The sequence below is a fragment of the Salvelinus alpinus genome, chromosome 13, assembly GCF_045679555.1.
Source record: "Salvelinus alpinus chromosome 13, SLU_Salpinus.1, whole genome shotgun sequence".
In the NCBI taxonomy this organism is placed as follows: domain Eukaryota; kingdom Metazoa; phylum Chordata; class Actinopteri; order Salmoniformes; family Salmonidae; genus Salvelinus; species Salvelinus alpinus.
The window spans coordinates 49327726-49341686 of NC_092098.1; the positions used below are offsets into that span (position 1 = coordinate 49327726).

At 47.5% G+C, this 13961-nt stretch overlaps 1 protein-coding gene across 4 annotated transcripts in view; it reads right to left on the reverse strand.

Annotated features, from left to right (window-relative positions):
- The window catches only part of LOC139537851 (glutamate receptor 1-like), a 113118-nt gene that overhangs the window by 36843 nt on the left and 62314 nt on the right, over positions 1 to 13961 (reverse strand). For all 4 annotated transcript variants that reach the window (XR_011667608.1, XM_071339694.1, XM_071339693.1 and 1 more), the window contains exons 6-9: positions 5619 to 5777; positions 5350 to 5517; positions 4380 to 4484; positions 462 to 572 (exon numbers count right to left, since the gene is read on the reverse strand). Coding sequence is in view for 3 of the 4 variants with exons in the window: in XM_071339694.1 (XP_071195795.1) it covers positions 462 to 572; positions 4380 to 4484; positions 5350 to 5517; positions 5619 to 5777 (543 nt within the window). In the remaining variant the exon portion in view is untranslated. The remainder of the gene's footprint in view (positions 1 to 461; positions 573 to 4379; positions 4485 to 5349; positions 5518 to 5618; positions 5778 to 13961) is intronic.

Consider the following 13961-nt stretch of genomic DNA (forward strand, 5'->3'; position numbering starts at 1 on the left):
TCTCTTTTTCACTCTCTCCCCTTCCCTCCCTCATGTAGATGACTTGACCCACTGGTAATGATAGCCCGTCTTAGGGATTTCTTAGATGGATGAATGTGCTGTACCAAATAGAAACCCTGCCATTTGGATATGAAAAGTTTAAATAAATTCACTGTCCAATTTTTCTGGGATAGTTGCCACTAATTTCTATTCCTGTGTGAATCCAACCTAAAAATCCCTATTTTCCAGTATAGCCATATCAAACACAGCCTCAAACAATTGTTATTTTTTTGTCAGTGAAACCCATTATCAGCATCCAAACATTGAGCCTATCAGTTAAGCTAGAAGAAGTATTACTAAATTATCACAGTGAATTATTGTAATGTTTGTTCATGTGTCAGTTAATCCCATAAGGGATGGGTAGCCAACTGGCGATTCCACACGAAAATAACATGTCATTCATTCATTCTAGTGAGACTCACAAGGATACTGGTCACTATGTAGGTCCTGTTTTGCAGTCCGAAGAATTCTTCAACCACCGGTGTGTATACAGCTGTGTTCACATAGTTCTCATTCTCATTCCAGTAGCCCACCTGCAGTCAGAAAGGGTACAGTGTATCAACACACACAGCGGAGGAAACCATACACTTCTATTTATAGTGTAAGAAATATTAATATCACTGGCTTATGAAGCACAATTAGCCTATACACACATGTAGCGTGGGCATAAGAACACTGTCCATATCAGATTTAGCATATCGTTTATGAGGGCCCCAAATATGTATTAACGGCTTTGCCTGATGTCCTTTGTGGTGGGCTCTCTCATCAATTGATGTGATATATTTAGACGAGCGGACACCTGGGGTGATTGATTTGTGAGTTGTACTTCGTGCCCGCTCCCGTACCCTATAATTGTGTATCTTTTTGTGACTAGTTTGTATACAGGTAGACCAGAAAAGCCACATCCCTGATTGGCAGATGAGAGGCAACCCTGATTAGAACCACCTGCTACCCATCTGCTGTTCCCTACAAATGCTGTTTTGAATTAAAGAAAGTTGTACCTACACACTGAAGAAGGCTGTAAAGACGACAGTGTACGCTATCCCTGATACAGTGAGAACAATTTGAATAATGAAGTAAGCTTTATGCAATATATTTATTGAGTGCAAACCCATTACACCTCTTTGTTTGGGCATAAGAACATCCATTAAGTCACATGGCTAATCCCCTAGCTAGTCCTTACGCTATACTCAGTGATAACCAACGCCTCCTACTGTACGTCAGGGACAGATTATCTTACTCTCAGGTTGTAAGACTGTGTTGTGATAACATTAAAGAGAGTCATCTTTATGTACAAGTACCTTGCATACCAAATGATATGAGGAATTTGCTCCAAATACAGTATGCAAGATCACTGAGTACTATAACCAATGAGCTGCTGGTTCACTGAGTACTATAGCCAATGAGCTGCTGGTTCACTGAGTACTATAGCCAATGAGACTCTGGTTCACTGAGTACTACAGCCAATGAGACTCTGGTTCACTGAGTACTATAGCCAATGAGACTCTGGTTCACTGAGTACTATAGCCAATGAGACTCTGGTTCACTGAGTACTATAGCCAATGAGCTGCTGGTTCACTGAGTACTATAGCCAATGAGCTGCTGGTTCACTGAGTACTATAGCCAATGAGACTCTGGTTCACTGAGTACTACAGCCAATGAGACTCTGGTTCACTGAGTACTATAGCCAATGAGACTCTGGTTCACTGAGTACTATAGCCAACGAGACTCTGGTTCACTGAGTACTATAGCCAATGAGACTCTGGTTCACTGAGTACTATAGCCAATGAGACTCTGGTTCACTGAGTACTATAGCCAATGAGACTCTGGTTCACTGAGTACTATAGCCAATGAGACTCTGGTTCACTGAGTACTATAGCCAATGAGACTCTGGTTCACTGAGTACTATAGCCAATGAGCCGCTGGTTGCATTCATGTAAACTCAGCAATAAAAGAAACGTCCTCACTGTCAACTGCGTTGATTATCAGCAAACTTAACATGTGTAAATATGTGTATGAACATAACAAGATTCAACAACTGAGACATAAACTGAACAAGTTCCACAGATATGTGACTAACAAAAATTGAATAATGTGTCCCTGAACAAAGGGGGGTCAAAATCAAAAGTAACAGTCAGTATCTGGTGTGGCCACCAGCTGCATTAAGTACTGCAGTGCATCTCCTCCTCGTGGACTGCATCAGATTTGCCAATTCTTGCTGTGAGATGTTACCTCACTCTTCCACCAAGGCACCTGCAAGTTCCCGGACATTTCTGTGTGTGTGTGGGGGGGGGGGGGCCCTAGCCCTCACCCTCCGATCCAACCCTCCGAGATCTTCGCTGGCCATGGTAGAACACTGACATTCCTGTCTTGCAGAAAATCACGCACAGAACGAGCAGTATGGCTGGTGGCATTGTCATGCTGGAGGGTCATGTCAGGATGAGCCTGCAGGAAGGGTACCACATGAGGGAGGAGGATGTCTTCCCTGTAACGCACAGCATTGAGATTCCCTGCAATGACAGCAAGCTCAGTTCGATGAGGCTGTGACACACCGCCCCAGACCATGACGGACCCTCCACCTCCAAATCTCGCTCCAGAGTACAGGCCTCGGTGTAACGCTCATTCCTTCGACGATAAACGCGAATCCGACCATCACCCCTGGTGAGACAAAACCGCGACTCGTCAGTGAAGAGCACTTTTTGCCAGTCCTGTCTGGTCCAGTAATGGTGGGTTTGTGCCCATAGGCGACGTTGTTGCCGGTGATGTCTGGTGAGGACCTGCCTTACAACAGGCCTACAAGCCCTCAGTCCAGCCTCTGTCAGCCTATTGCGGACAGTCTGAGCACTGATGGAGGGATTGTGTGTTCCTGGTGTAACTCGGGCAGTTGTTGTTGCCATCATGTACCTTCCCCGCAGGTGTGATGTTCGGATGTACCGATCCTCTGCAGGTGTTGTTACACGTGGTCTGCCACTGCAAGGACGATCAGCTGTCCGTCCAGTCTACCTGTAGCACTGTCTTAGGCGTCTCACAGTACGGACATTACAATTTATTGCTCTGGCCACATCTGCAGATCTCATGCCTCCTTGCAGCATGCCTAAGGCCCGTTCACGCAGATGAGCAGGGACCCTGGGCATCTTTCTTTTGGTGTTTTTCAGAGTCAGTAGAAAGGCCTCTTTAGTGACCTAAGTTTTCATAACTGTGACCTTAATTGCTTACCGTCTGTAAGCTGTTAGTGTCTTAACGACCGTTCCACAGGTGCGTGTTCATTAATTGTTCATGGTTCATTGAACAAGCATGGGAAACAGTGTTTAAACCCTTTACAATGAAGATCTGTGAAGTTATTTGGATTTTACGAATTATCTTCGAAAGACAGGGTCCTGAAAAAGGGACCTTTCTTTTTTTGCTGAGCTCATTTACTCTGATATGCTGTGCATTTTCTCATATGAAATATAAATGGATATATTAGAAACTCGAAGAGCTAGGGTAAATCATTTTCTGATTGACAAACAAATTCTTCGCATATGAATAAATAATATGAAAATCCTACAACTGCGCTATGAAAACAAATATGTCACATACTGGTATGATGTGAACATTGGACATACATTTTTTGCAAAGCCAATGTGGCTCCAGCGGTTCAATGTGGCTCCAGCTGTTCAATGTGGCTCCAGCGGTTCAATGTGGCTCCAGCTGTTGAATGTGGCTCCAGCGGTTCAATGTGGCTCCAGCGGTTCAATGTGGCTCCAGCGGTTCAATTTGGCTCCAGCGGTTCAATGTGGCTCCAGCTGTTCAATGTGGCTCCAGCGGTTCAATGTGGCTCCAGCGGTTCAATTTGGCTCCAGCGGTTCAATTTTGCTCCAGCGGTTCAATGTGGCTCCAGCGGTTCAATGTGGCTCCAGCGGTTCAATGTGGCTCCAGCGGTTCAATGTGGCTCCAGCGGTTCAATTTTGCTCCAGCGGTTCAATGTGGCTCCAGCGATTCAATGTGGCTCCAGCGGTTCAATGTGGCTCCAGCGGTTCAATGTTGCTCCAGCGGTTCAATTTTGCTCCAGAGGTTCTTGTTGCTGGGCACAATGCTAGTGAATGACTAGTCAAGTTTTTTTTTTAACAAAGTGTCTTAAAAAAGGATTTGTAGTTAAGATGAAAATAATGTGTACAGAAAATGACAGTTGAGAAGATGAGTCCATTGAGGGTGATGTTCTCTGATGAATTACTCCTACTCGTAAGGTCAAGTGTCATACAGTATCCTATCTAACTATCTAACACAACAGATTTCCCTCCAAGGAGGATAAAAAGAGGTTGATTGATAATTCTAGAGGTTATGGACAAGTCCCAGTTCACCTTCAGTGGTCCACTCGGGCTCAGCTCCATGACGCTGACCGTGTAGTTGGTCCGATGGCCTTTCTCGTTGAACTGGACATGGCCAGTCAAGCCCTCAATTCGAACCTGTAGGACAAACCAGATATTGACCAGGATTGGTATGAAGAACTGTTAACTCTCTGAGACCTGTATCTGTGCAACCTTGGAATCTGGAAAACGAATAACGCTCAAGTCATTTTAAGTAGCTACAGTACGCAAAGAAATCAACACCTAATACAAGGGTAGGCAACTAGATTCATCTGCAGGACGGTTTTTGTCTGAGCGGATGGTCGGGGGAAAAGAGACCTCTTTGATGAAGTTATAACGTCTCCTTTTTATATTGGTGGGAATACTTGGAAACAGATTTCCTAAATTACACTACATTTTTGTGATTTCCTGGTGATTTATCAGTCCTTTTTGACCAAAAGCTAAAATCCTATATATATATATTTTTTTAAATCATTAAAAACTTTGGTGAGCCCCCCCCCCAAAAAATCCCTTGCGGGCCAGTTTGGCCTGCGGGCCGTCTGTTGCCGACCACCGATATAATATATCTTTTACACAATACTGTCTGATTATATTATAGCTAGACGCAAAAACTGCAGAAATGTCCTTTTCTTATCTCTAGAACACAAGATTGCTATTTCAGGATTCCAATATTACCAGCTGGTTGTGTTGACATTGTATGATGTCTAACATAATATTTGAAATCCTACAAGTCTACAGGTCACAAGATAACTATTTAAGGATTACTGTACTGTACATATAGCTCACACGTTTGCATTTAACTGAGGGTTTAACACAATAGTACTTAATTAAGCTAGTATTGTTTTCTATTGTACAGTATTTCTCATAGTCATACATGATTAATTGCCTGTGCAGCTAGCGTTGAGTTTGAAGCCTAGTCCTTCTATTGTCTGTGGCTGTGGAGTGAGTGGTGCTATCTGCCTACCTGCTGTAAGGCTCTCTGGATGTCGATACCCTGGCCCCAGGGAGCTGGTGGGTTGGCCAGACACTCGCCAGCGTTGCCTCGCCGGGAGATGTCAATACGTTGCTTCCGGAGGTTCTGAAAGGCTGTTGCCATGACGCTCACTCCGTCGTATGTGAGGGCTCCTGTGTACTAAGAGGGTAAGTCCGAGGAGGCAACATTAGAGGCTGATATATGTTTATTGAAACCTTGAGAACATGAATGGAACGATCTCTGAGACAGTTTGATCATACCTTCAGTCTTCTCTTGGGTAGCTTAAGGTCTTTGCTGTCAAAGTCCACCCACTCCTTTATGGCCTTGCTGACATTTTCGTCTGAGTAGTTCATTAGTTGGAACCCGGTGATGTTGGCACCACTCTTCTGGAACTCAGTGAAGTTCATGTCCAAAAATCCCTGAGAAAGAAGGAATCAAATTCTTACCATAGAACAGAAGCAAACTTAAGTTAAGTAAACATAACAGAAGCAAACATGGCCGTAAGGTTGGAGCTGATCATTGGATGACAGTGTTTTTTCAGAGTGCCGGTATTGAAAGCTTGGATTTTCTTCAAGCTGCTAATCAGCTGATCAACCCCACTTGAGAAGTCACCCCACTGGGCAAAAACTTGTTGAAATCAACGCTGTTTCCATGTCATTTCAACAACAAAAAGTTAATGTGCTGACGTTGAATCAACATGGGAAAACTGATTGGATTTGAATAAAGTCATCAACGTAAAGGGAATTTTGAATATTTTCAGCCACATTTTTACCTATATCCATTGACATGGTGACTGTTTTTGTTGATTTCACATTGAATTCACGTTAGTTGACAACTCAACCAAATGTAAATCAAAACTAGACGTTGAACTGATGTCTGTGCCCAGTGGGCAGGTCCAGGCAATCACTACAAATCTATGAAGCAGGAAATGAAAACCACTATTCTACAGTTTGACAAGCAGATTGTCTTTTCAACTGCATCTGCCCTCTTTTACTATTTTGATTTGACAAAATATGACTACTTATAGTCGTGCAAAGATAGAATCAAGTCAAACACAGGACAGCACTGCCACAGTCTCTGAGCATTCAAGGAAGTGTGTACAGTCCATTAAAACACACATCAGACACACAGCCTGACAACTTCAAAATGGGACTTCGGTAACACTTCACCTTAAATGTACACTAATGAATATGTAACTAAATAGTAATACATGATATTTATAACATAGTAGTTACATGTAATTACTATGTAAATACTATGTAATTATACTGTAATAAGGGTTTAGCAGTGATAGGTTATGACACAAGTGGAACAAGGACATGTAATTACAAATCTGCTTGTCGGAGGTTATTCCGGATCTTCAAATGGAATTGTTCCTCGTGCTATCTTTGATTGACTTAGGGATATGGTGGACAACCAAGTGGGAGCGGCTCCCCTCGTTTGCATTTAATTACCTGCGTCTCCAGAGTAAGAACGTCTAACTACATTAAACTTACCCAGCTGGAGTCACGCTGCAGCTAGCCTCGGAACCAGGCTTCAGAAAACGATCTTTGAATGCTTTATTTGAATGATAAAAAGTCACAGATCACATATTCCATTCTTACCCCTCCGAGGCTATAAATAATAAGAAGACTGTTGGAAGATTAAGGAGTCTTCACAGGCTGATAACTAAGATCACGTCTCGTTACATAGTGTCAGGTTTTGGCCAGGACTGTTCTGGTTTTTTGTCACTAGATGTCCCCATTGCACCTTTTTTTTGTACCTTTTGTTTTTCCCTTGCTCTAATTATTGTTTGCACCTGTATGTCGTTCCCTTGTTAGTATTTAATCCCTGTGTGTTCCTCAGTTCCTTGCTCAGTGTTTGTATGTTAGCACCCAGCCCCAGCCCAAGCCTTGTTGTGAACATATACAGTGGGGAGAACAAGTATTTGATACACTGCCGATTTTGCAGGTTTTCCTACTTACAAAGCATGTAGAGGTCTGTAATTTTTATCATAGGTACACTTCAACTATGAGAGACGGAATCTAAAACAAAAATCCAGAAAATCACATTGTATGATTTTTAAGTAATTAATTTGCATTTTATTGCATGACATAAGTATTTGATACATCAGAAAAGCAGAACTTAATATTTGGTACAGAAACCTTTGTTTGCAATTACAGAGATCATACGTTTCCTGTAGTTCTTGACTAGGTTTGCACACACTGCAGCAGGGATTTTGGCCCACTCCTCCCTACAGATCTTCTCCAGATCCTTCAGGTTTCGGGGCTGTCGCTGGGCAATATGGACTTTCAGCTCCCTCCAAAGATTTTCTATTGGGTTCAGGTCTGGAGACTGGCTAGGCCACTCCAGGACCTTGAGATGCTTCTTACGGAGCCACTCCTTAGTTGCCATGGCTGTGTGCTTCGTGTCGTTGTCATGCTGGAAGACCCAGCCACGACCCATCTTCAATGCTCTTACTGAGGGAAGGAGGTTGTTGGCCAAGATCTCGCGATACATGGCCCCATCCATCCTCCCCTCAATACGGTGCAGTCGTCCTGTCCCCTTTGCAGAAAAGCATCCCCAAAGAATGATGTTTCCACCTCCATGCTTCACGGTTGGGATGGTGTTCTTGGGGTTGTACTCATACTTCTTCTTCCTCCAAACACGGCGAGTGGAGTTAGACCAAAAAGCTCTATTTTTGTCTCATCAGACCACATGACCTTCTCCCATTCCTCCTCTGGATCATCCAGATGGTCATTGGCAAACTTCAGACAGGCCTGGACATGCACTGGCTTAAGCAGGGGGACCTTGCGTGCGCTGCAGGATTTTAATCCATGACGGCGTAGTGTGTTACTAATGGTTTTCTTTGAGACTGTGGTCCCAGCTCTCTTCAGGTCATTGACCAGGTCCTGCCGTGTAGTTCTGGGCTGATCCCTCACCTTCCTCATGATCATTGATGCCCCACGAGGTGAAATCTTGCATGGAGCCCCAGACCGAGGGTGATTGACCGTCATCTTGAACTTCTTCCATTTTCTAATAATTGCGCCAACAGTTGTTTCCTTCTCACCAAGCTGCTTGCCTATTGTCCTGTAGCCCATCCCAGCCTTGTGCAGGTCTACAATTTTATCCCTGATGTCCTTACACAGCTCTCTGGTCTTGGCCATTGTGGAGAGGTTGGAATCTGTTTGATTGTGTGTGGACAGGTGTCTTTTATACAGGTAACGAGTTCAAACAGGTGCAGTTAATACAGGTAATGAGTGGAGAACAGGAGGGCTTCTTAAAGAAAAACTAACAGGTCTGTGAGAGCCGGAATTCTTACTGGTTGGTAGGTGATCAAATACTTATGTCATGCAATAAAATGCAAATTAATTATTTAAAAATCATACAATGTGATTTTCTGGATTTTTGTTTTAGATTCCGTCTCTCACAGTTGAAGTGTACCTATGATAAAAATTACAGACCTCTACATGCTTTGTAAGTAGGAAAACCTGCAAAATCGGCAGTGTATCAAATACTTGTTCTCCCCACTGTATTTTTCTCTTGTTGGATTTTCCAGAGGTTCTCTGGTTTTGTTCTTTTGTATTTTGTATTAGTCTTTTGAGGTTTGTTTTTCCCTTGCTGTTTTTACCACTTTGTGGATTTTCTTTGTATTTTGGAAGATGTCTTTTTTTTATTAAACCACCATCTCTAGTACTGCTGTGTCTGCCTCATCTTCTGGGTTCTGCCGATTTAGTGACTGTTTCTCGCACCGGGTCCTGATAGAAACACTGAGCCATTAAAATGAACCCAGAGGCAGCCAGTACCCAGGACTTTTTTCCCATGCTGTCCCACCACGAGGGGACTGTCCAACGTCACGAAGCTGCTCTGGTTCAGCAAGAGGCCTTAATGGCTGGACATTCTCAACTTCTGTCGGAGATGATGACTTCCATAAAGCAGATTTCTGATCAACTTTCTCCTGCAACCGCTTCTGCTCCAGTTCATCAGATTCAAGTGCCCGTGGCAGTTAACCCCCTGGCTGAACCTCGTCTGCCGCCTCCCCAACGGTTCTCAGGTGATCCGAGTGGTTGTAAGGGGTTTTTCACCCAATGTTCTCTCTCCTTCGAGCTGCAACCCTCGTCATATCCCACCGACCGGTCCAAGATAGAATATATCATCACCCTGCTGTCGGAAAAAGCCCTAGCCTGGGCTACTGCTGTGTGGGATGCCCAAAGTCCCTGCTGTGCCAGCTACTCTACCTTTGCTGAAGAATTCAAGCGAGTGTTTCAAGGTCCTACCAGCGGTCCTGACTCAGCCAAACAGCTCCTGACTCTCCGCCAAGGTCGGCGCAGCGTGACGGACTATGCCATCCAGTTCCGCACGGTGGCAGCAGCGAGTGGCTGGAATGACGAGGCGCTCACAGTGTGCTTTTTGAAGGGTCTTTCCGACACCATCCAAGATGAACTGGCCACTCGGGAACCACCGGACAACCTCGAGTCCCTGATCAAGTTGGCTTCACGCATAGACCAGCGTCTGAGAGAGAGAGAGCTCAACCGTAGATCTCTCACCCTAGCTCCTATAGGTCCCAGCTCCGAGTCTCCACCTTTATCCCCGCTGACTCCACCGGAACCCATGCAGGTTGGACGCATCTCCCAGGCTGAGAGAGACCGCCGGATGAGGGAGCGATGCTGTCTATATTGCGGCAAACCGGGCCATTTCCTCTCCACGTGTCCCGGGCTCCAGGGAAAACGCACTCTCCCGTGCAGGCCTGGGAGGACGGTAACGGGAAACATAACCTCCTCTCATCCATCCAACTCCCGCCTGCTCATTCCAGTTACCCTTTCCTGGGACAACCACGAGCTTCCCCTTCAAGCCTTGGTAGACTCTGGAGCCGCAGGTAACTTCATGGATGGTGTCTGGGCGAAGGAGAATGGCGTTCCCTCTGAATCTCTAAGTGACCCCATAAGGGTTACTACGTTGGATGGAAGTGTAATGGCTGTCAAAGTCGTTCTCCTCCTCAGACGAGGAGGAGCATGGATCGGACCAAGATGCGGATTGATAATTGTACATGTTTAATGTAAATAACAAGAAAACACTACAAACTACAAAACAACAAACGTGACATACCTCAAAACAGTCCTGTGTGGTCCAAACACTGACACAGGAAACAAACACCCACAAAAGCCTACTGCCTATGGCTACCTTAAATATGGCTCCCAATCAGAGACAAATGAATGACAGCTGTCTCTGATTGAGACCCAATCTAGGCAGCCATAGATATAACTAGACAACCTAACAAACACTATCCCATACACATACAACACCCATAGACTAACCAAACACACACAACATACAATGCCCACCCCAACTCACGCCCTGACCAACTAAACATAATCAAAATAACATAAAAATAGGTCAGGAACGTGACATAACCCCCCCCTCAAGGTGCGTACTCCGAACGCACCACCAAAAGTCTAGGGGAGGGTCTGGGTGGGCATCTGTCCACGGTGGTGGCTCCGGCTCTGGACGCTGTCCCCACACCACCATAGTCACTCCCCGCTTCCGTATCCCCCACCCAATGACCACCCTCCAACTAAACCCACCTAACTGAAGGGGCAGCATCGGGATAAGGGGCAGCACCGGGATAAGGGGCAGCACCGGGATTAGGGACGGCAGCTCCGGGCTGAGGGACGGCAGCTCCGGGCTGAGGGACGGCAGCTCCGGGCTGAGGGACGGCAGCTCCGGGCTGAGGGATGGCAGCTCCGGGCTGGCTGGCGGATCCTGGCTGGCTGACGGCTCTGGCCGGTCATGGCTGGCTGACGGCTCTGGCTGGTCATGGCTGGCTGACGGCTCTGGCTGGTCATGGCTGGCTGACGGCTCTGGCTGGTCAGATCTGGCGGAAGGCTCTGGCTGATCCGGTCTGGCGGAAGGCTCTGGCTGATCCGGTCTGGCGGAAGGCTCTGGCTGATCCGGTCTGGCGGAAGGCTCTGGCTGATCCGGTCTGGCGGAAGGCTCTGGCTGATCCGGTCTGGCGGAAGGCTCTAGCGGCTCCTGTCTGGCGGACGGCTCTAGCGGCTCCTGTCTCGGGGACGGCTCTGTAGGCTCATGGCAGACGGGCGGCTTTGCAGGCTCATGGCAGACGGGCGGCTTTGCAGGCTCATGGCAGACGGACAGTTCAGACGGCGTTGGGCAGACGGGCAGTTCAGGCGCCGCTGGGCAGACGGGCAGTTCAGGCGCCGCTGGGCAGACGGGCAGTTCAGGCGCCGCTGGGCAGACGGGCAGTTCAGGCGCCGCTGGGCAGACGGGCAGTTCAGGCGCCGCTGGGCAGACGGCAGACTCTGGCCGGCTGAGACGCACTGTAGGCCTGGTGCGTGGTACCGGAACTGGAGGTACCGGGCTAAGGACACGCACCTTCAGGCTAGTGCGGGGAACAACAACAGGGCACACTGGACTCTCGTGGCGCACTCTAGGCCTGGTGCGTGGTACCGGAACTGGAGGTACCGGGCTGAGGGCACGCACCTTAGGGCGAGTGCGGGGAGAAGGAACAGTGCGTACCGGGCTCTGGAGACGCACAGGAGGCTTGGTGCGTGGTGCCGGAACTGGAGGCACTGGGCTGGAGACACGCACCATAGGGAGAGTGCGTGGAGGAGGAACAGGGCTCTGGAGATGCACTGGAAGCCTGGTGCGTGGTGTAGGCACTGATGGTACTGAGCTGGGGTGGGAAGGTGGCGCCGGATATACCGGACCGTGAAGGAGGACACGTGCTCTTGAGCACCGAGCCTCCCCAACCTTACCAGGTTGAATGGTCCCCGTAGCCCTGCCATTGCGGTGAGGTGGAATAGCCCGCACTGGGCTATGCAGGCGAACCGGGGACACCACCTGTAAGGCTGGTGCCATGTACGCCGGCCCGAGGAGACGTACTGGAGGCCAGATACGTTGGGCCGGCTTCATGGCATCCTTTCTCGATGCCCAACCTAGCCCTCCCAGTGCGGCAAGGTGGAATAGCCCGCACTGGGCTAAGCACGCGTACTGGGGACACCGTGCGCTTTACCGCATAACACGGTGTCTGACCAGTACGACGCCCTCTCACTCCACGGCAAGCCCGGGGAGTTGGCTCAGGTATCCTACCCGGCTTCGCCACACTCCCCTTTAGCCCCCCCCCCCCCCCAAGAAATTTTTGGGTGAGCCTCTCGGGCTTCCAGCCTCTCATACGTGCTGCCTCCTCATACCAGCGCTCCTGGGCTGTGGCTGCCTCCTTCTCCTCCCGAGAGCGGCGATTCTCTCCCACCTTAGCCCAGGGTCCTTCTCCATTGAAAATTTGCTCCCAACTCCATTCCTCCTCTCTCCATTGCTTTAGTTCTTGCCCTCCTTCCTCAATCCGCTTGGTCCTGTTGTGGTGGGTGTTTCTGTAATGGCTGTCAAAGTCGTTCTCCTCCTCAGACGAGGAGGAGCATGGATCGGACCAAGATGCGGATTGATAATTGTACATGTTTAATGTAAATAACAAGAAAACACTACAAACTACAAAACAACAAACGTGACATACCTCAAAACAGTCCTGTGTGGTCCAAACACTGACACAGGAAACAAACACCCACAAAAGCCTACTGCCTATGGCTACCTTAAATATGGCTCCCAATCAGAGACAAATGAATGACAGCTGTCTCTGATTGAGACCCAATCTAGGCAGCCATAGACATAACTAGACAACCTAACAAACACTATCCCATACACATACAACACCCATAGACTAACCAAACACACACAACATACAATGCCCACCCCAACTCACGCCCTGACCAACTAAACATAATCAAAATAACATAAAAATAGGTCAGGAACGTGACAGGAAGCCCTTTGGGATCTGGACTTGTCACTCGTGTCACTACCCCCTTGCGTCTTTCAGTTTCCCAACACCAGGAAGTGATGAACTTTCATCTGACCTCGTGTTCCGAGTTCCCTCTCGTCCTTGGATACCCCTGGCTTCACAGCCATAACCCTCACATCGACTGGTCTGTGGGCACTATCAAGCAGTGGGGTCCTACGTGCCAAGCCACTTGTATCTTCCCAAGTTCCCCGAGTTCCCCTCCCGAGTCTCTAGAATCCATCGACCTGTCCCGAGTTCCCGAGTGTTACCATGACCTCAAACCGGTATTTAGCAAACAGAGGGCCACCAAACTACCACCCCATAGACCTTACGATTGCCCCATCGACCTGTTTCCGGGCACCTGCCCCCCCAGGGGTCGGATCTTTTCCCTATCTCCTCCCGAACGAGCTGCTATGGATACCTACATAAAGGACGCTCTGGCAGCAGGCCTCATGCGTCCATCCACCTCGCCGGCGGGAGCAGGGTTTTTCTTTGTAGCCAAACTTTGTAGACTAACTTTTTTATTGTTCAGTTCCTCTATGTTCAATGGATTGTGTTGGGCAAACCAGAATTCTAATCAGTAAATGCGCAGTTTCTACTGCTTCCACTGGATGTCGCCATTGTATGGAAAATTGTTAAGGTTTTTTCATAGTGAGGTGAAAACGATATTTACCCGGAAGTGGAGTGACGTCGTTTGTTTATGTTTGAGATTTGGGCAAGAAATGAAATGTTCCGTGAGTTTGTTGATATCCTGTATTGAAAACAGATTGACCTGTCT